The sequence below is a fragment of the Ipomoea nil genome, unplaced genomic scaffold (genome assembly GCF_001879475.1).
Source record: "Ipomoea nil cultivar Tokyo-kokei standard unplaced genomic scaffold, Asagao_1.1 scaffold1407, whole genome shotgun sequence".
NCBI lineage: Eukaryota > Viridiplantae > Streptophyta > Magnoliopsida > Solanales > Convolvulaceae > Ipomoea > Ipomoea nil.
In genome coordinates this window covers 4107522-4128432 of record NW_017617835.1, presented here as the reverse complement: position 1 = coordinate 4128432, position 20911 = coordinate 4107522, and the positions used below count along the sequence as shown (strand labels likewise).

The 20911-nt window shown below is 35.4% G+C and overlaps 1 protein-coding gene across 2 annotated transcripts; it reads left to right on the top strand.

Annotated features, from left to right (window-relative positions):
* The first annotated feature begins 3852 nt into the window (after positions 1-3852).
* Positions 3853-20362, top strand: LOC109186677 (3-ketoacyl-CoA synthase 19-like). Of its 2 annotated transcripts, XM_019336773.1 has the most exons (4): positions 3853-3869; positions 8229-8231; positions 16028-16658; positions 19334-20362. In XM_019336773.1, the coding sequence occupies exons 3-4, from the start codon at positions 16051-16053 to the stop codon at positions 20106-20108; spliced, it is 1383 nt and encodes a 460-aa protein (XP_019192318.1). In that variant the 5' UTR covers positions 3853-3869; positions 8229-8231; positions 16028-16050; the 3' UTR covers positions 20109-20362. The 2 variants fall into 2 exon arrangements, with proteins under 2 accessions (XP_019192318.1, XP_019192317.1); XM_019336772.1 differs by lacking the exons at positions 3853-3869; positions 8229-8231 and having other exon boundaries at positions 15947-16658.
* Positions 20363-20911: the final 549 nt, after the last annotated feature.

The window sequence follows — 20911 nt, the reverse complement described above, 5'->3', positions numbered from 1 at the left end:
TTTTTTTGTTCCTTGACAAATGATTAGGAATTTAGGATTTCATTTAAAAATAATATTGGCAGTTATACTATCATGTATGATATTTTCAACTTATCATATTATTTAAGATATTTAGAATGTGTTAGTTTGGTTTGAACATTAGAATCCAAATAGTAATGAAAATTAAATACTTTTTTTTGATCTATATCTTCAATTTTTGAAAATTTAAAAAGTCTTATGTCAAATTTTGATCAATGAACCTACAAAATTTTTCAAATTGTATCTGATTAAATACGACTATTGTAGTCATCTTCTCCCCTCCCCCCTCCATCTCTAAACATTTTTTTTTTGAATTTCCCATTTATCTAATACAGTATACTATGAATCTATGATCCACGATATAATTTGCAAGTTTAATTCATGAGCCAGATTTATTATGGCCATGTTTAGCATGTCTAGCTGAAAGCTGAAATTAGTAGTTAATAAGCTAACTAATTGAAATAAAGTGTTTGATAAAATTAATTGATAAGTGTACAAAAATATGAAAAGATAAACTAAGATATTAGGATTTTGATTAATAAAGGGTAAATGGTGTCATTTTAATTTGTAAATTAATAAAAATACTTAAAAAGTTGAGATAATATTTCAAAATAAATTATTATTTTAAATTCCTCATATTTTACCAACACATAATTTATAATTTATTTGTAACTTAAAATGAGTTATAAACTCTAAAATATGTTCTTCCATCACAAAAAATTTGGAAAATAAGTCACGTGTCTCTTGTTCTGAGCTTATATATCACTGAAGTTTGTGAGAATTTTCAACGAATTTTATTTTTCAACAGAAATTAATTGTACAATTTGACGTTAATATACCTTTTATTTTATTAAAAATTATAAAAGAAAATATATCTTAAAAAGTTGGATGACTTTTAGGTTGAAGTCGTTGGATTTTATTTTCTCATCATTTAATATATGATGTAAACGTGAGACAACTCAAACATATTATGATGTTAATGTAAGACAATTCAAACATTAATCATTGTAAGAAATATAAGTGAAGAAAATGTTGGGAAAATTGTTTGATAAGATCAAAGAAAGTGAGGTGGGAAAGTGATATATATAGAAAATAACAGGGAAAAAGATTAAATGAATGAAATCAATCAAATTTGTAAAATATTTTAACAATTAACTGATTCAACATTATAATATCCGAATTAATTGAACCACACTTATTTTCAATTAATAGATTAATTAAATGAAATATTTTAGTTAAATTTTTTGAATGTATTTTAGTTAAATTTAATTATTCATAAAATTTATAAATGAAAAAAAGAAAAATGGTCAAAGAGGTCACCAACTATACACCAAAATGCAATTAAACTCTCAAATTAAACTAAAAAAGAAAAAGAAGTTACAATTGCACCCTTAAACTTATTATAATAATAAAATTAATCCATTTTGACCTATAAATCTATAATAGTCTGTTACCACTTACTAAGTCACCCCTCACTTAGGATGCCACATAAGTTATATTTTCTTTAAAATTATTTTTTAAAAAATTGCAATTATGGATAAATTAAAAATGTAAAATGTATTTTTCAAAAAAAAAAATGTAAAATGTAAGTTAATTGTTATTATTAATTTTTTTTTGTCAATATAAATTTTAAATAATTTTAAATTTTAATTCGTTTGAATCTTTATTTTATTTTATTTTTGTTTTTATTTTTTGAAAAAAGTTAACTACCGCTCTCATTCTAAGTTGATCTTTAATTAAAATTTGCAAAATAGTACCAAAGTTGTTAAATAGTAAGCTAAGTAAAGCAGATATACAATACTTTCATGAGAGATTAAGAGCTTGAATCTAGTTAGAGTTTTAGTTATTATTTATTTTGCAAAGCTTAAGATTACTTTAATTATTATTTTTTAAATTAATGATACATCATATTATGTTAACATGATAGTGATAACATCAATGCCAAATAAGCAAAATTAACTATCAATTTTAACAATGTTAATAATTACTCTTAATTTTCCATTTTTAAAAGCACATAAACTAAATTGTACAAATTGAGGTACATGTATTAAATTGCACAAAACCATTTAGAAACATTTAATTGGAAAAAAAAAAAATAATGAACACCCAAACTCTAGAAAAAGTTCAATTAGCACTTTAAGCATATTAATTTAGTTTAACCAATTGAGTTAGCGTCCAAGTAGGTTCGAGCTTATGTATGTGGTGATATTTTTACTAACTTTATATAATTATATAATTTTTTTAAAAAAATTAAAAATTAGACTTTCCTCCTTGTCCATCGATGTAATGGATAAGAATCAAGGCCCTCACCCAATCAATAGATATGAAGTTGTTATACCATGGACCATGATCCTAAACGACGTATAAATTGTATATTTTTAGTATTAGAATTGTGAACTCCTAGAATATAAATTTGTGTTTCTAAGTTAAAACACGTGAAATTTGTGAATACAATATAAAATTATCAAATTCTAATATGTTAATTATATTGTGTTACTGCAGTATTTGAAAGGAATTTGTAAATATAGAACAAGGTAATCAAATTACATATATGTTAACATTGTGTGTTCATGATATATAATTGCAAACTGTTAAAAGATAATTGTGAACATTTAGTATGTAAATTGTGAACACTTAGATCCGAATCCACCTTACAATGTGGATCCAGGTTCACAGAATAATTTGCCATAGATATGAGGGCATGTCTAAGTTGCCCTCGTTTTAGATTTGGGGCAAAGACACTAATTGTCAATTTGTCATTATCGTTCAATTTGTCATTATCGAAGATAGTAGTTTCTCTCATCCCCCATGGACAAGTATTATTCTAATCAATGAATTTTTTTTTAAATATTTATAAAATTATATAAAGCTAACAAATAAAAAAATTCGTAAAATTGGGTTATAATTTATTGTTGGACACTAACTCAACGGGTTAAGTAAAGGTAACCTACTAGAGTTTATTTGTCTTTTATAGTTTTATTGTTTTTTCTATATCATATATATTTTATCAGTGAGGGATTTTATCATTGTAAGGAAATTGAGAAATTATTGCTAACTTTTACTTCTTCATATAGTAATAAAATTATATATTTATCTTTATTAACTGTCTAAGAATTAGTTGATAAATTAAAAAAAGTTGTAATAATAAAATTTTTGAGTAATAATGCACCAAAAAGATAAATATTAAGAAATAAATGGAACATAATGTTGGAAAATTAGCTTAAAAATGACATAAAATGGCATTATAAGTGGCTACCTTGTGGTACAATTATCAGTGGGGTCCACTTCCGATTTGGGTCGGGTCAAAGTGGATTCGTGTTCTTCGTAGTGAGACGAAGAGATTGATATATTGTACGCTCAAAACGGATAATGGGTGAATGAGATATTGATTCTCAAAGTAGACCCATTTGAATTGGGAAATGAAGGGAAAATGTAGGACTTTGTCCCACATTGGTTTGGAAACAAGATTTGCCCCCCTTATATACATGAGCTCATTTCAAGCTTGTAGAATTGTATAGCATAGAGGCTCTCTCGCGCGGGGGCGGGGGAGGGGGGGGGGGTGCAAATCAAAATCCAATTACAGGACATCAAAAAGGCTTGAAATTAAGCCCGAGCTCGCGTGCGCCGGCACCTGCGGGCACGAATGTCGTCCGGAAATGGGCTGGCCTTGCGGGCTAAGTTATGCCTAACTTCGGTATCATTTTCCATCTGGTATAGTCACTTGGTTCGGCCAGAACCGGACCGAGAGCACAACTCTCGTGCATCTGTGACCACGAGAGTAGTGCACTCTCGGGTTGCACCACAGGGCACACGAGAGATGTACTCTCGTGTTGACTGGTCCGTGTGCTCTCGTGTGAACCTGCAACCCAACGGTCTGAAACCCGAAAGTGCAAAAGATTAAACTCATCTGTTACGGAATTAATACTGTTTTAATTCCAATTTTTAAATTCTGAGTTTAATCCTACTTAGTGGTGACCGTTACAGGTGTTACACAATTGGTTTTAACACCAATTTAATGGTCATGTTGAATGCTATCCCTTCCAACGAGCCCTATATAAAGAAGAGGTTGGGCAGAAGCATTTTACACACACAGTGAGAAAAACGAAGGAATTCTAGTATAGTTTTCAGCTTCAAAACTTCTGCTTCTACTCTCTTCTTTCCCCAACTGTGTTCCAGCTTTGTTTTGTTCGCCGGGCTCTTTGTTTAGGTGCTTAAACAAAGAGTCGTAGCACGTTTTATCCTGGGAAACCTAGGCTACAACGCTCCTAGCACTTGTGGGAGGTAGCAAATAAGGTTTTAAGGAAAAGAACCTTGTGTTCGAACTCGTGCTAAAGCCTTACCCCAAACACTCAACCTTTTCCTTCCTAGTTTCTGTTTTCCCATATAATATTAATCTTTCCGTAGGATTATTATTATTTTGGGATTTTACAACCATATTACCCAACAATCTTAAAACCTTATTTCCGTTTCCCGTTGGTTGTTTATCTCTAATTTCCTAGAAGAAATGGAGAATCCAGTTTTGCCAGCTCTCGGGGAGGAGAATGTTGTTGAGAACAACAGTGGTGGGAATGGCAATAATGTTGCTAATTCCCAGGCTACACCAGTGAACGTTGGTTCACAAGATGGTGGGAGCACCGAGGGATATATTCCCATGACTCGGGTACCTACGGTACCGAGTGGTTCGGCCGAAAGACCGGAGAAGTTCACCGGTATTGGATCGAATTTCAAGAGGTGGCAGCAAAAGATGCTGTTCTACCTGGCAACTTTCGGCTTGGCGAGATTCTTAACCGAGAAGGTTCCCGAATTAAGGGAACAAGATGCCCAATCCGTGATGGCAGTTGGCTATTGGAAGGATTCGGACTTCCTATGCCGAAACTACATCCTAAACGGATTATGTGATGCTTTATACGATGTATATCGCAAGATAGGCACAGCAAAAGCATTGTGGGAAGCCTTGGATCATAAATACCGAAGTGAGGATGCCGGCGCAAAGAAATTTGTGGTTGGCCGATTCCTTGACTTCAAAATGGTTGATTCCAAGACCGTGCTAAGTCAGGTTGAGGATTTACAACTAATCTTTGATGAAATCCGTGACGAAGGCATGACGTTGAGTGAAGCCTTCCTAGTGGGATCCGTTATCCACTTGCTGCCTCCAGGGTGGAAGGACTTCAAGAATTACCTTAAGCATAAGCGAAAGGAAATGAACCTGGAGGACCTGATCCAGCGACTCCGAATTGAGGAGGGGAACAGGACGAATGATGGCAGAAATACTGTCACTGTTGGCGCTAAGGCCAATGTTGTGGAGCATGCCAAAGGCTCCAAGAAGAACAAGAAGGACAAGCAGAAGCTAGGTCCGAAAGGAGGCATTACCAAGAAGAAATTTCATGGAAAATGCTTCAATTGTGGCAAGACTGGCCACAAGTCCTCTGAATGCAAAGTTCCTAAGAAGAAGAACAAGAGTTCTGAAGCCAACATGGTTGAGGAAAGCAATCAGAAGGAGGTCGAGATTAGCCTTTCGGCTATGGTGACCGAGGCGAACCTCGTGGACTCTAACCCACGAGAGTGGTTCATCGACACTGGTGCAACAAGGCATTTGTGTTGCAACCGAGAGATGTTCAACACCTTTGAGACCGTTGAGGGCGAGAAGGTTTGGATGGGAAACTCTGCTCAGTTTGCTGTGGAAGGCATGGGCAAGGTGGTTCTGAAGATGACTTCCGGGAAGGAACTGACGTTGAACAACATGCTGTATGTTCCAGAGCTGAGGAAGAATCTGGTGTCTGGCTCACTGTTGAACAAGCATGGCTTTCGCATGGTGTTCGAGTCAGACAAGGTTGTTTTGTCTAAGTTAGGAATGTTTGTAGGCAAAGGTTATGTAACCAATGGGCTCTTTAAGCTCAATGTAATGCCTATTATGAATAAAAGCAAAGTTACTTCCGTTTACTTGCTTGAGTCTTCCAATTTGTGGCATGGTAGACTAGGTCACGTTAATTATAATTCTATGCGTAGATTAATTAACATGAACCTAATTCCTAACTTTCATATTAACACAAATAACAAGTGTGAAATTTGTGTTGAGGCAAAATTAACAAAAGTACCTTTCAAATCGGTTGAAAGGGAAACTGAACCACTAGAATTAATCCATAGTGATTTGTGCGATTTTAGATCGATACAAACGAGAGGTGGTAATAAATATTTTATCACCTTTATCGACGATAGCACACGTTATTGCTATGTGTATTTGCTTAAAAGCAAAGACGAAGCCTTGGAAAAATTCATTCTTTATAAGAATGAAGTTGAAAACCAACTTAATCAAAAGATTAAGAAAGTTAGAAGCGATAGAGGTGGTGAGTACGAAGCACCTATTGGTGACTTCTGTGCGAGTGTAGGTATAATACACGAGCGTACTGCACCTTACTCACCTCAATCGAACGGTGTTGCCGAACGAAAGAATCGTACATTGAAAGATATGATGAATGCGATGCTTATAAGTTCGGGCCTACCTCAAGACGCGTGGGGTGAGGCTATGTTGACAAGTAATTACCTTTTAAATAAGGTACCCCACAAGAAGTTTGATAAGACTCCTTATGAGCTGTGGAACGGTAGGAAACCTTCCTACCAGTACCTGAAAGTGTGGGGGTGTCTTGCCAAAGTTTTGGTGCCAACACCTAAGAAAGTAAAGATAGGTCCTAAGACAGTGGACTGTATCTTTATTGGCTATGCACATAATAGTAGTGCTTATCGGTTCTTAGTACACGAGCCCCATAATCCGGACGTACACGAGAACACGATAATAGAATCAAGGAATGCATCTTTCTTTGAAAATGTATTTCCTTGTAGGTCCAATGAGGGACCGAGTTCGTCAAAACGAACGTTTGACGAAGCTATGGATAATGATAGTGGGGAATCCGAGAGAGAACCCGAGCTCGAGCCAAGACGCAGTAAGCGGGCGAGAGTTGGAAAATCATTTGGTCCTGATTTTCTAACTTACTTGTTGGAGTACGATTCGAGTACTCTAACTTGTTTATTAGAAAATGAACCCGATTTTCTATCTTGTTTGATAGAAAACGAGCCTCGAACGTACGGAGAAGCCGTGACTTCTACAGAAGGACCAATGTGGAAAGAGGCTATTAAAAGTGAAGTGGATTCTATTTTACAGAATCACACTTTGGAACTTGTTGATCTTCCTCCGAGTAGTAAACCCTTAGGATCCAAGTGGGTCTTTAAAAGGAAGATGAAACCCGATGGTTCCATCGAGAAGTATAAGGCTAGGCTTGTAATCAAGGGTTACAGGCAACGCGAGGGCCTCGATTACTTCGACACGTATTCTCCCGTGACGAGAATAAATTCCATTAGAATGATACTTGCTATAGCCGCGTTGCGGAATTTAGAAGTTCATCAAATGGACGTTAAAACCGCTTTCCTGAATGGCGAACTAGATGAGGAAATCTACATGGAACAACCCGAAGGGTTCGTGGTTCCGGGCCAAGAAAGGAAAGTGTGTAAGTTGGTTAAATCGCTATATGGTTTAAAACAAGCGCCTAAACAATGGCACGAGAAGTTTGACCATGCGATGTTAACTAATGGATTTAAAATAAACGAAAGTGACAAATGTGTCTACGTTAAGGAAACGATAGACAGCTATGTCATTCTCTGTTTATACGTAGATGATATACTCATCGTTGGTAGTAACGATCGGATGATCAAGTCTACCAAAACCATGTTAAATGCGAGATTTGACATGAAAGATATGGGTTTGGCTGATTTAATCCTCGGGATTAGAATCATTAGAAGACCTGATGGTCTTGTGTTGAGCCAATCTCACTATATTGATAAAATCCTTGGGAAATTTATCAAGGATAATCATCAAGGGACTAGGACGCCTCTAGATCGAAGCGTTCATCTAACCAAAAACCACGGAGAATGTATTTCTCAAGTAGAATATGCTCGGGTTATTGGTAGTTTGATGTATCTTATGAGCTGTACTAGACCGGATATTGCATTTGCGGTTAGTAAACTCAGTAGATATACAAGTAACCCCGGTGCCATGCACTGGACGGCAATAGTGAAGGTTCTAAGATACTTAAGGTATACTCGAGACCTTGGACTGCACTATGGGAGATATCCTGCTGTACTTGAAGGGTATAGCGACGCTAGCTGGATATCTGACGTTAAGGACTCCAAGTCCACGAGTGGCTATGTGTTTACACTAGCCGGTGCAGCCGTTGCATGGAAATCCTCTAAGCAGACCGTGATAGCAAGATCCACGATGAAATCTGAGCTAATAGCCTTGGACAAATGTTGTGAAGAGGCTGAATGGCTACGCCATTTTTTAGAGGATATTCCTAATTGGGAAAGACCTGTACCTCCAATATGTGTGCATTGCGATAGTCAAGCTGCAATTGGACGAGTACAGAATCATATGTATAATGGTAAGTCTAGACATGTGCGTCGTAGACATAATACCATTAGACAACTTCTCACAACTGGTGTTGTCTCGACTGACTACGTAAAGTCAGAAGACAATATAGCGGATCCGCTAACCAAAGGGTTATGTAGAGTAGCTGTGGAGAAGTTGAGACGAGGAATGGGTCTAAAGCCCTTGGTATAAGTTCTATAGTGGACACCCAACCTAGCTGGCACCTAGGTTCAATGGGACAACTAAATTATGGAACGGAGCGTGTCACTGTGGGGGTCTCGGATTCCCTACCACTCCTCGTTAGAAACAGTGGCTCCCGCACAAGGTTAGCATGTTAAATGCTTTAGTGATTCGAATGTCGGTTGACATATGTGAGTATGCGAGATACTCGGGAAAGAATCACCTATGTGAGAGAGAAGTGAGGGTCGCTTCAAAGGAGAATTGACGGGCACAATTCTTCACAAACTCTTACAGAACCAGGAATGGTGACCCACGACCAAAATGGGCACAATCATGAGAACAAAGCATTGTTGGGAGATTCCTGTGTGAGATATGTCATCGTCTACACAAACGGCAGTCGGTTCAAAGACATCGCGTTCTACCGTACAACCAGTAGAGTAAATGTATCTTCACGAGGGAAGGTTCAAAGGGTGTGACCCTACCTATCCTATGCAGGGATCGACCGTTGAACACAGTTGTTTCCGATTTTAAAAATACCCCGAAAATCAATTTTTCATTCATGTGGGGGATTGTTGGAAAATTAGCTTAAAAATGACATAAAATGGCATTATAAGTGGCTACCTTGTGGTACAATTATCAGTGGGGTCCACTTCCGATTTGGGTCGGGTCAAAGTGGATTCGTGTTCTTCGTAGTGAGACGAAGAGATTGATATATTGTACGCTCAAAACGGATAATGGGTGAATGAGATATTGATTCTCAAAGTAGACCCATTTGAATTGGGAAATGAAGGGAAAATGTAGGACTTTGTCCCACATTGGTTTGGAAACAAGATTTGCCCCCATTATATACATGAGCTCATTTCAAGCTTGTAGAATTGTATAGCATAGAGGCTCTCTCGCGCGGGGGGGGGGGGGGGTGCAAATCAAAATCCAACTAGAGGACATCAAAAAGGCTTGAAATCAAGCCCGAGCTCGCGTGCGCCGGCACCTGCGGGCACGAATGTCGTCCGGAAATGGGCTGGCGTTATGCCTAACTTCGGTTGCACCACAGGGCACACGACAGGGCACACGAGAGATGTACTCTCGTGTTGACTGGTCCGTGTGCTCTCGTGTGAACCTGCAACCCAACGGTCTGAAACCCGAAAGTGCACCTACTCTCGTGTGTAGCACGAGAGGTTGTGGTGCACCGAGAGCACAACTCTCGTGCATCTGTGACCACGAGAGTAGTGCACTCTCGGGTTGCACCACAGGGCACACGAGAGATGTACTCTCGTGTTGACTGGTCCGTGTGCTCTCGTGTGAACCTGCAACCCAACGGTCTGAAACCCGAAAGTGCAAAAGATTAAACTCATCTGTTACGGAATTAATACTGTTTTAATTCCAATTTTTAAATTCTGAGTTTAATCCTACTTAGTGGTGACCGTTACAGGTGTTACACAATTGGTTTTAACACCAATTTAATGGTCATGTTGAATGCTATCCCTTCCAACGAGCCCTATATAAAGAAGAGGTTGGGCAGAAGCATTTTACACACACAGTGAGAAAAACGAAGGAATTCCAGTATAGTTTTCAGCTTCAAAACTTCTGCTTCTACTCTCTTCTTTCCCCAGCTGTGTTCCAGCTTTGTTTTGTTCGCCGGGCTCTTTGTTTAGGTGCTTAAACAAAGAGTCGTAGCACGTTTTATCCTGAGAAACCTAGGCTACAACGCTCCTAGCACTTGTGGGAGGTAGCAAATAAGGTTTTAAGGAAAAGAACCTTGTGTTCGAACTCGTGCTAAAGCCTTACCCCAAACACTCAACCTTTTCCTTCCTAGTTTCTGTTTTCCCATATAATATTAATCTTTCCGTAGGATTATTATTATTTTGGGATTTTACAACCATATTACCCAACACATAATATAAATGTACTCATGGAGAAATGCTTTGTTTTCTCTCTATCATCATCCATTATATACATGGCAATTGCTAAACTAACCTTTGGATAAGGAGGAAACCTCAACTATTATTCAATCGTGTGCACTGAGTTTTTTATGTCAGTATTGACTAAGAGAGTGTTGGCAATAATTAAATTCATATTTTTTAAGTATAAAAATCATGTTTCACCCACTCGTCAATTCTTTCAGGTTTAGCAACTAAACTAACATTTATGGTTTTCAAAAACAAACAAACAAACCTTTATTAATACATACAAATATTTAAAATTCCTCCATCCCCCTCTTCTCCCCACTCACTCTCTTTAATTGGTGTCTCTTACTCTGCTAACTTTTATAAAAAATAAAAATAAAAAGAGAGTATTTTAATTATGTCAAATACTTTTTTTTTAAATAACTAAAATAATTTCTTCTAAAATTGCCCCTTATTTTTACTTTTAACATGGCAACAACAAAGTAAAAAGTATCTAAATCTTTCCTATGATAAATTATACTAATACTGTTTTACAACTAATCATTAGTTTATAAGTTCACAATTTTTCAAATCAACCAGTCCCAACATGTCTAATAACTCTATCAATATTTTTCTTTTTCTTTTTTTCCTTAAAAAAAATTATTACAACCAAATGGACTAATAAATTAAACCAATGAGTGCATTAACCTGAGAGTCTGGTTGAGTGGAAGAGATTCATTCATCTTTAAACAGCGGTATCCTTGGCTTTGGGATGAAGCACCCTGAGTTGATGTGATATGCTTACTATTCAGTGAAGGGATTATTGTGTCTGACGAACCTCAATCAACTTTGTTTTCTCAAAACTCCCTTATCTATTTTAATTTACTTTATTGCTTTAGTTATGTAATTCTAGAGTTTATTTACCACATGTTACATAAATCTTGAAAAGCAAAATTTGAATTTGGTCATTTAAGATTTTAATTCTATTCCCGCAAACCAACCACTGAAATTTACCACTCTCCTATAAAATTACAATTCCTTTCCACCTAATTCCCTCCCTCAGATCAAAGTCCTGCAAGTTAGTTGAACAAATAGTTAAAAGTAGTTCACATACTTTATAGTAAGATTCATATGTACTAATTGAATTCATACCGGAAATGAATTAATATATGGATAGTACGTGAATGTAATAAATTGATTAACCAAGAACGAAAGAGCTAGCACAAAGCAAGAATGTTGTATGTTAGGATAAATGCTTATAATTACGTATGGCAAAAGTTATAACTAATAGTTAAAACGCAACTTTATCTTCTTATACTTGCATGTGTAACAACTCCTTCAATTCAAAACACTTGCCGTGATGCTATTATCAAATCAAGTACTTACAACTACGTCAAAAAGCATGACTAGTAAAAAAGCTAAAACAACTTTAATTTATTTTTTTTACACTTAAATTTCTAAGTGTCGCATTTCGGTAGCAGGATGCTGGACTTACCCCTCTAATCCTTCACCCAACATTCTATTGAGTAATAGAGTTTAGTATAAATGAACAACGTTAAGTTTCAGCCTTTAATTGTCACCTCAATGCACAGTAAGATGCATCGATTTAAATCCGACCGGAAATTAATATTTCAATTATCATATATATAATTAAGGAAAAACTACCACTTGATGAACAGTAGAAAGTGGGTAGGTGCCGTAGGCTCATGGACTGCAGATTGAACATTACCTGCCTAGTATATATTCGTCAATTTGGCCATAATAATGTCAAGGTGGTTGGAGCAATTAATGTTGCAGAAAGTAGAAAAATGTAGAGCTCAAGAAGAAGGGAAAATGACCCATTAATCAAATCCCACCAGTTGTCATGGGCCACTTATGATTTTTTGTTTACATTTTTTTGGAATAACTGAGATTTATGTCTCTCCATAATATGTCAATTATCAATATCGCTTCTGAATTATTAGTGTGATAAATGTTGCCTTTCAATTTTTAAAATGGTATATATATTGCCCCTCTTGTACCGTACGGGAGGAAAATTAAGGGACAACATTTACACCCTTAATAATTCAGGAGTGACATTGATAATTGACATATTATAAAGGGGCATAAATTATATATATATATATATATATATAGAGAGAGAGAGAGAGAGAGAGAGAGAGGAATAAGGGTCAAATAAGTCATCGAACTGCACACGATAAAACAATTAGGCCACTGAACTTAAAAAATGAACTTAAAAAATCAACAATTAGGTCCCTAAACTAATCAATTTCAAACAATTCTTTCAATTTGAAGGTTTCCAACAGATCAACAGGTCATACTTCTAAATTAATTATTTTTTAAAATTTAAATTTTAAAAATTAATTATTAAAAAAAAAAAAAAAAAAAAAACTAGTTCCGGCAGGAGACGGTCTCCGGCCGGTTTCTTCGTCTCCAGCCATGGAGAACGAAACCTTCTTCATCTCCATGGCTGGAGACGAAGAAACTCTTCGTCTCCACTGCCGGAGATGAAGAAATCGGCCGGAGACGGTCGTCTCCGGCTGGATTCTAGTTTTTTTTTTTCTTTTTTAATTTAATTTAAAAATAATTAATTTTTAAAATTTATTTTTTAAAAAAATAATTAATTTGGGAGATGACCTGTTGGAAATCTTTAAATTGAAAGAATTGTTTGAAATTGATTAGTTTAGGGACCTAATTGTTGGTTTTTTAGGTTCAGTGGCCTAATTGTTGTATCGTGTGCAGTTCGATGGCCTATTTGACCCTTATTCATATATATATATATATATATATATATATATATATATATATATATATATATATATATATATATATATATATATATATATAGAGAGAGAGAGAGAGAGAGAGAGAGAGAGAGAGTTAATACCATCTGAGGTCCTCCGAGTATAGTGGTTTTGCCACGTTTAGTCCTAAACTTTCAAATTGACCATTTGTGGTCCTTCGACTTTCAAATATAACCATTCGTGGTCCAAGTTAACCACCCATGGTCCTTCAAGTTTCGAAATTTAACCAGTCGTGGTCCTCTTAAAAGGACCATGGTTGGTTAAAATTTAATAGTCGAAGGACCATGGGTGGTTAACTTGGACCATGGATGGTTAAATTTGAAAGTCGAAGGACCACAGATGGTCAATTTGAAAGTTTAGGACTAAACGTGGCAAAACCACTATACTCGGAGGACCTCGGATGGTATTAATATATATATATATATATATATATATATATATATATATATATATATTATTTTATTTTATTTTATTTTATTTTATTTTATTTTTTTGTTTTTTTTGTTTTTTGTTTTTTTTTTTTTTGTGGATCTTAGCACTTGCCTACTTGTATACCCCTTTGAGTTGGATTCTTGATGTGTACTATCTATGCATATGCATTTATACTATACACTCATTATTGAGTGGATCTTAACACTTGCTTACTTGTATGCGCCTTTGAGTTCGATTCTTGATGTGGACAACGACCTATTACTATCCATTTGTACTATAAACTCGATATCTGAAATCACACAAAAGACGTAAGATGAAGTAAATTGCATTAAATATTAAAGACTCTATCCAACAAGTTCAATAGGAAAATAATGGTAAAAATATAATCGAACTTGTGACCATCCAATTATGTGAATTATTCGATCACCCTTTTGAAGGTGCGGACTCAATATTTTTGTATTAATAAATTCACGAATTAATTGAGGTAAAAGCATACCAATAACCCCAACAATGCTAAAACACTTATACACGAAAATAACAACACAAAACTGGTTTATCAAATGTATATAGACGATTCATATCATTCATATCCATTGATAAACGTGTTTTGTGTTGTTATTTTCGTTTATTAAGTGTTTTATTAACAATAATGATGGGGGTGCCTAATACCCCTCCCTCTATTAATTAGTTCATAAAATGGGGAAAAGACCACACATGAACCACCTAGGTGCCAATAAACAAATCTAAAGAGTTAGAACTTGAAATTATATGACTACCAAGCTAACTGTCCGACAAACTTGGCTAGAATTACCCCCACAACATAACAATTCTATCACAATAGAATATTGAAACCCATTTGACTTAGCTTTGCTTTGTTCTAAAAGGGTGTAATTTTTTCTTTTTGTGTTTTCACATAAAAATTATTCTCTCTCATATTTTACGTGTCCTATTTACTATTCATTGATTAAACAACTCTTTCATCCTTACTTATTTTCTTTGATATTTTTTCTTTGATATTTTTTCTTTGTGTTTAATAGTACTTTTAATTATATATATATATATATATATATATATATATATATATATATATATATATATAAGGTCAGGTTCCTGTGAAGTCAGGTCTTTCCGTGCGGTCAGTGCAGCATACACCATTAGGTGTGCATAAATGCACCACAAAGTGTTCGTAAATACACCATTATGTGCGGTGTATTTTTTGACATTTCATTCTGGTGTATTTTCGAACACTGTATGGTGCATTTATGCATACCTAATGGTGTATGCCGCACTGACCGCACGGGAAGACCTGACCTCACAGGAACCAAAATCTATATATATATATATATATATATACTAATTTTAATTTATGAAAACTTGAATTAAATAAGTCTCATCAACTAAACTAGACACATAAAATAAGATGAATGGAGTATGGTCCTGTTTGCTAAATGGCTGTTAGCTGATTGCGTTAATTAGAGGATATAATTAGTTGATAACATTAGCTGTTGTAGAAAAGTGTTTGGTAAATTAGCTGTTAGCTGATAGCTCTTTGGTATAATTTCTTTTCTGAAAAAGCTAATTGAAAAAATTGCTTGGAGTAACTTTTTAAATTTTAGCATTTTGGAGTTGCAAAAAGCTAATTAACCAAACATTTATATTGGTATTTTAATTAAATCAAACAATTAATTGTGGTGAAATAAGCCAAAATTAACCTATAAGTAAATTTTTTATGTGTGTTTATTTTTGTCTTTTAAGTTATATTGCTTACTATTTATCTATGAAGAAACATAAAATTAGAAAACCAAGCTTCTATGCAAAAGAGATTAAAGCTCCCTTTGCATAAAGGGTCAATGCCCCACCCCACCCTACCCCACCTCAATAAAATTGAAATTTGTGTATTCAAATTTGAAAGAGTTACAATTATACCGTTTGACTACAAGTTCTTTAATTTATTCAAATCGTCATTGAAAAACAAATTAAAGAAAGAAGTGTATAATGAATTGCCTCAATTGCTAAAAATCCCTCTCCAATACGCACCCTAAATATACACGTAATTGTAACAATCAGAATGTCAGAAAGAACTCACAAGACTATAACTTTATATGAAATATACAAAACAAAAATTACTGGTATTTATTATAGCATCTCCAACGGCACCCATATTTAATTTGACCAACAACTACCTTGCAAGTGGAACAAAAATATTGCATATATATATCTAACTCTGTTGCATATATACTTGCATGCAAACACTACACACACATATATACATACAGACACACACACACAAATAGATCTCAGCCGTTCATTTTATCACATGGAAACCCTGGTAGCAATATATTCACTTCTTTTCCTGTACACTGTCGTTTACATCCTCCGATCTTATCTTCGCCGGAGACACCAATGTTGTTACATGTTGAACTACGAGTGCTACAAGCCGACGGACGTCGCCCGGCGCCTGAGCACCGACAAGTCGGCGTTGGTGGTGTACCGGAACCGGAACCTGGGGATCGACGAGTTCCGGTTCCTGCTGCAGACGATGGTGAACTCCGGCGTCGGCGAGCAGACATATATTCCGATTAACGTTCTGGAAGGGCGGGAGGATTCTCCGACGCTGGAGGACTCGTTCACGGAGGTGGATGACATCATGTTTCAGACGCTCGACAATCTGTTCGCGAAGTCTAAGGTTTCGCCGCGGGAGATTGATGTTCTGGTGGTGAATGTGTCGCTGCTGGCGTCGGCGCCGTCGCTCACCTCCCGCGTCGTTAACCGGTACAAGATGAGGGAGGACGTGAAGACGTTTAACCTCTCCGGCATGGGTTGCAGCGCCAGCGTCGTCGCCATTGATATCGTCCACCACCTTTTCAAGGTCTACAAGAACTCCTACGCTATTGTTGTCAGCACGGAATCGCTAGGGGCAAATTGGTATATACTCCTTACGTACCATTTTATGTTTCTGATTCAACTAACGAGGTTTTATTGAAATTAAGGTTAAATTTATTAATATTATATAAAATTTATATATTTATAGAAATACAATTAAACACAACAAATCAAATTTAAAAATAATTATATATTAAAGAAAATAAGCAACCCATAAATAGTGAGATTGACCAATGAATAATAAACTTGTCAAAATGATAAGTGGATTCTAAGGCTGTTCTCAACCCAACCAAAACTCCACTTGCTAAAAGATGTGAATTAATATATATATATATATATATATATATATATATATATATATATATATATTTTATGTATACGTGGATAGCAAGCTACATCTATTGCAAGCTTGCTAGGCAGCAAAATACTTTTTTTTTTTTTTTTTCATTTGTTAATACTTAGGCTCTGTATCGTAAATGGTTGATAGCTGATAGCTGTTCGTTGATTGGGTTAAATAGAGGATATAACTAGTTGATAACATTAGTTGATTGTAAAAAAGTGTTTGGTAAATTAACTGTTAGCTTATAACTATTTGATATAATTTCTTTTCTCAAAAAACTAATTGAAAAAGTTGCTTTGAACAACTTTTTGAATTTTAGCATTTTGGAGTTACAAAAAACTAATTAACCAAACACTTATATTAATTTTTTTAACCAAAATAAACAATTAATAGTGGTCAAATAAGTCAAAATTAGCTGATAGACTAACTATTTTACCAAAGAGCGAGGGACTTAATCTTTTGTTATAGTTTATGAAATTGGGGCACACTTTTGAAAGTTGATTAGATTTGCAGGGATATAGTGTGAATAGTAAATTAATTGCAAATTTAGTGATGTAGATGTAGGATAAGCTTTTGAAAGTGAAAGAGTATTGTAATGATACAAATAGACTAAGGGAGTAAAACTCCCACCATGTGTCTCTATTTTGTTAGAAGAAAATGAAGAAGAAAAAAATAATTGCATGTGGCCCGCACATTTTTTAAATGAATAAAGTATGTCAAGTAAGTTGAGAGAATAAAATAAAGTAGAAAGTGAGAGTATGCTTAGTATTAATTACTCAAGGCAAAATGCACCGATGAAGTATTATATATTTATTTATTTATATATATATAGCAAAACAAGGTTATTGTTTATGTACTTCACATATATATATATATATATATATATATATATATATATATATATCATAATCAAAACATATATACTTTTTACCAAATAAAATAGTGGCATTTTTGTACTGTGTCACTCTTCTTCTTCTTTTTTTTTTTTTTTTTTTTTTTAATGTCCAGACAAAAATATTTCAACATTTTCTTTATTTTTAGAAAGAGACATGAGAGTAAATGATATTTTGAAAAAGTATACGTGTATAGAACTGATTCAGACCCGAAACTAGATCCTATCCTTTCTTAGCTCAACACCAACCTGATCTTGGGACAAGTGGTTCAGGGCAAATCTTCCATTGAGGGAGACCCATTGTGGTCACCTCTAGAACATAACTTTATAATAATAAATAGAGGTGAGGTGCCCGGTACATATGGCTAAGTGGGTTGAAAATAACTTTTCTACTTTTTTTTGAATGCTAGTGACTCTATTACAAAGTAGTATTTGAGACTCAAATTCACAACCTTCCAAATGAAAGTCCAACCCAGTACCATAAGACCACATAGTCTTGATAGCTTTCCTACTTAAAAAGTCACAAATTTAATTTTTACAATTACTTCATCGGTAGAGAAAAAAAAAAAAAAAAACTTTACAAATAAAGGCTAATTAAATTTTGGTTAGAAAAGAAAAATATGAGGACAAAATAGGTAAAAATAATATAAAATTTTTGTGGTCATATTTTGGTTATGATGCACGAGAATTTTAAGGGATGATTTAACATTAAAAAACAAAGCAGGATTTTTAGTCAAAGCTCTAACCCTTTTTTTTTTAAGAGTCACACACTTATGAAACCGTCTTACGGATCATTATTTGTGAGTTGGTCGGATCAGTTCATATCAATATGCCAAATTAATACGGAGTATTAAATTAACAATAAAATGTTTGTTATTTATAAAAAAATAAAAACACAATACTTTTGAGGACAAATGTAATACTTTTATATTTTTATAACATTAATTACTTATTATAAGGGAAAATATAATACTTTTGTGGAAAAAGTAATACTTTTACACTAAGATGAAAAAATATAACATTTTTTCATATAAGTAATAAACATTTTATTCATGATTTAGTATTAATTTGCTAGTATAATTGTATAATTATTACATTTCATCTTGACCTAACCTGTCTCACAGGTAAGGATTTGTGAGCTCACACGAATTTTTTTTCTTTTTTTAATACTTGCCCACAAAAGGTGAATTTTTTGGCCCTTTAGAATTTTACGTGCACCCCGACCCAACAGTATAATAGAGAGAAAAATCATAGTGATTCAATGACTTATTAAGTCAGAGAATCAGTGGCACACTGATGTCCACAAGAAACCCATCAATACAACAGGTGGTAGGGTTCAATTCTGTGTTCTTAACTACACTCTATTATCCAACATCAATTAAGCTACTAGTAAAACTACTAGTAAAACTCATAGAGATTCCTATACTAGTAATTTTGATATGTGAAAAGTAGGTTCATTTAATTTAAATTTATTGCATGCTGCAGGTACAGCGGCAAGGAGAGATCCATGATGCTTTCCAACTGCCTTTTCCGCTCCGGCGGCTGCTCCATGCTCTTCACCAACAACCCCGCTCTCAAACCCCGAGCCATCCTCAAACTCAAACACATGGTGCGCACCCACATCGCCGCCATTGACGAGGCCTACGAGTGCTGCAAGCAGGTGGAGGACCCTCAGGGCTTCCGCGGCTTCCACCTCTCCAAGCGCCTCCCCAAAGTCGCCACCAAAGCCCTCGTCACCAACTTCAAGGTCCTCGTCCCCAAAGCCATCCCCCTCTGGGAGACCCTCCGCTTCCTCGCCGTCTCCTCCTTGGAGCGCCGCAAGTTCAAGCTCCCCTCCCTCCTCGGCAAGCCCATTTTGAACATGAAAACCGGGATCGAACACTTCTGCCTCCACCCCGGCGGCCGCGCCGTGATCGACGGCGTCGGAGTCAGCCTGGGTCTCAGCGAGTACGACCTGGAGCCGGCCAGAATGTCGCTGCACCGGTGGGGGAATACGTCGGCGGGGGGGCTATGGTACGTTCTGGGCTACATGGAGGCCAAGAAAAGGTTGAAGAAAGGTGACAGAATACTGATGTTGAGCCTGGGCGCGGGGTTTAAATGCAATAACTGCGTTTGGGAGGTGATGAAAGACTTGGGAGATCCAAACGTCTGGGAAGATTGCATTGATCGTTACCCTCCCGAAACATTGGTCAATCCTTTTACGGAGAAATTTGATTGGATTCATGATCCTTGTCTCAATTTTCTTCGATCAATTTCGTAACTAGATTCATGCATGCATGCATGTTTCTTTGTTGCCGCATCAAAGTGCAGTGGAATTAATAATTGTTTTATCACAAGGTTATATACATACTGAGATATATCCCATTTCATTGAATATCAAGCAAAACGTGATAACTTGTACTTAATTAGCTTTTAATTTATCTACTTTCACCTTTCAAATGTGATACTTCTTGTACTTTTAGTGTTGCAACCAAAAGTGTAAAAATAAAGATTATTAGTGTGCTTTTTATTGTACTCTTTTGTACTTATCTAAGCAATCAGCAGGCTTTCAATCAGATTAGTGACGACTGATACCAATTGTAATGATTAAACGCTTATTACCGCTAACCAATACTTATATATACCTAATAAAGTGCAACTTTAATATTATATTTCTTCATACTTAAGTAGTCGTCAGTACTGTCACATTTCAAGATGTTAGACTCGATCCTTCCAGTGTGACAATACTGACGGCTTAATTGACACTATTTGTTGTTGAGTCCAATGGGCGTCCCTTTTGATGACAAATTGTGTGCGTGGTGTTACGTAGGCTAAAAATGCACTATTTTTCAGTATTATTTAAATAAAATATTTTAGGTCCAACACTATAAGCATCTCCTATATACAAAATTTACAGCATGTAACATATAAATAGGAATAACATTCAATTCCTAGGACTAGGGTTGGGGTGGGGGTACGGTGGGGGTGTGAGTAATTAACTGAGTACGTACGTAGAATTAATAGAGAAGTTATTATCATTGCTAGCCACCATGCATGCAACTTCACAGTACAATAAATCCACCA

Bases quoted from the DNA above. Each gene is read 5' to 3' on its own strand.
- LOC109186677 (XM_019336773.1), top strand. From the start codon at position 16,051: ATGGAAACCCTGGTAGCAATATATTCACTTCTTTTCCTGTACACTGTC. The intron at 16,659-19,333 runs GTATATACTCCT...TGCATGCTGCAG, and splicing joins GAATCGCTAGGGGCAAATTG to GTACAGCGGCAAGGAGAGAT.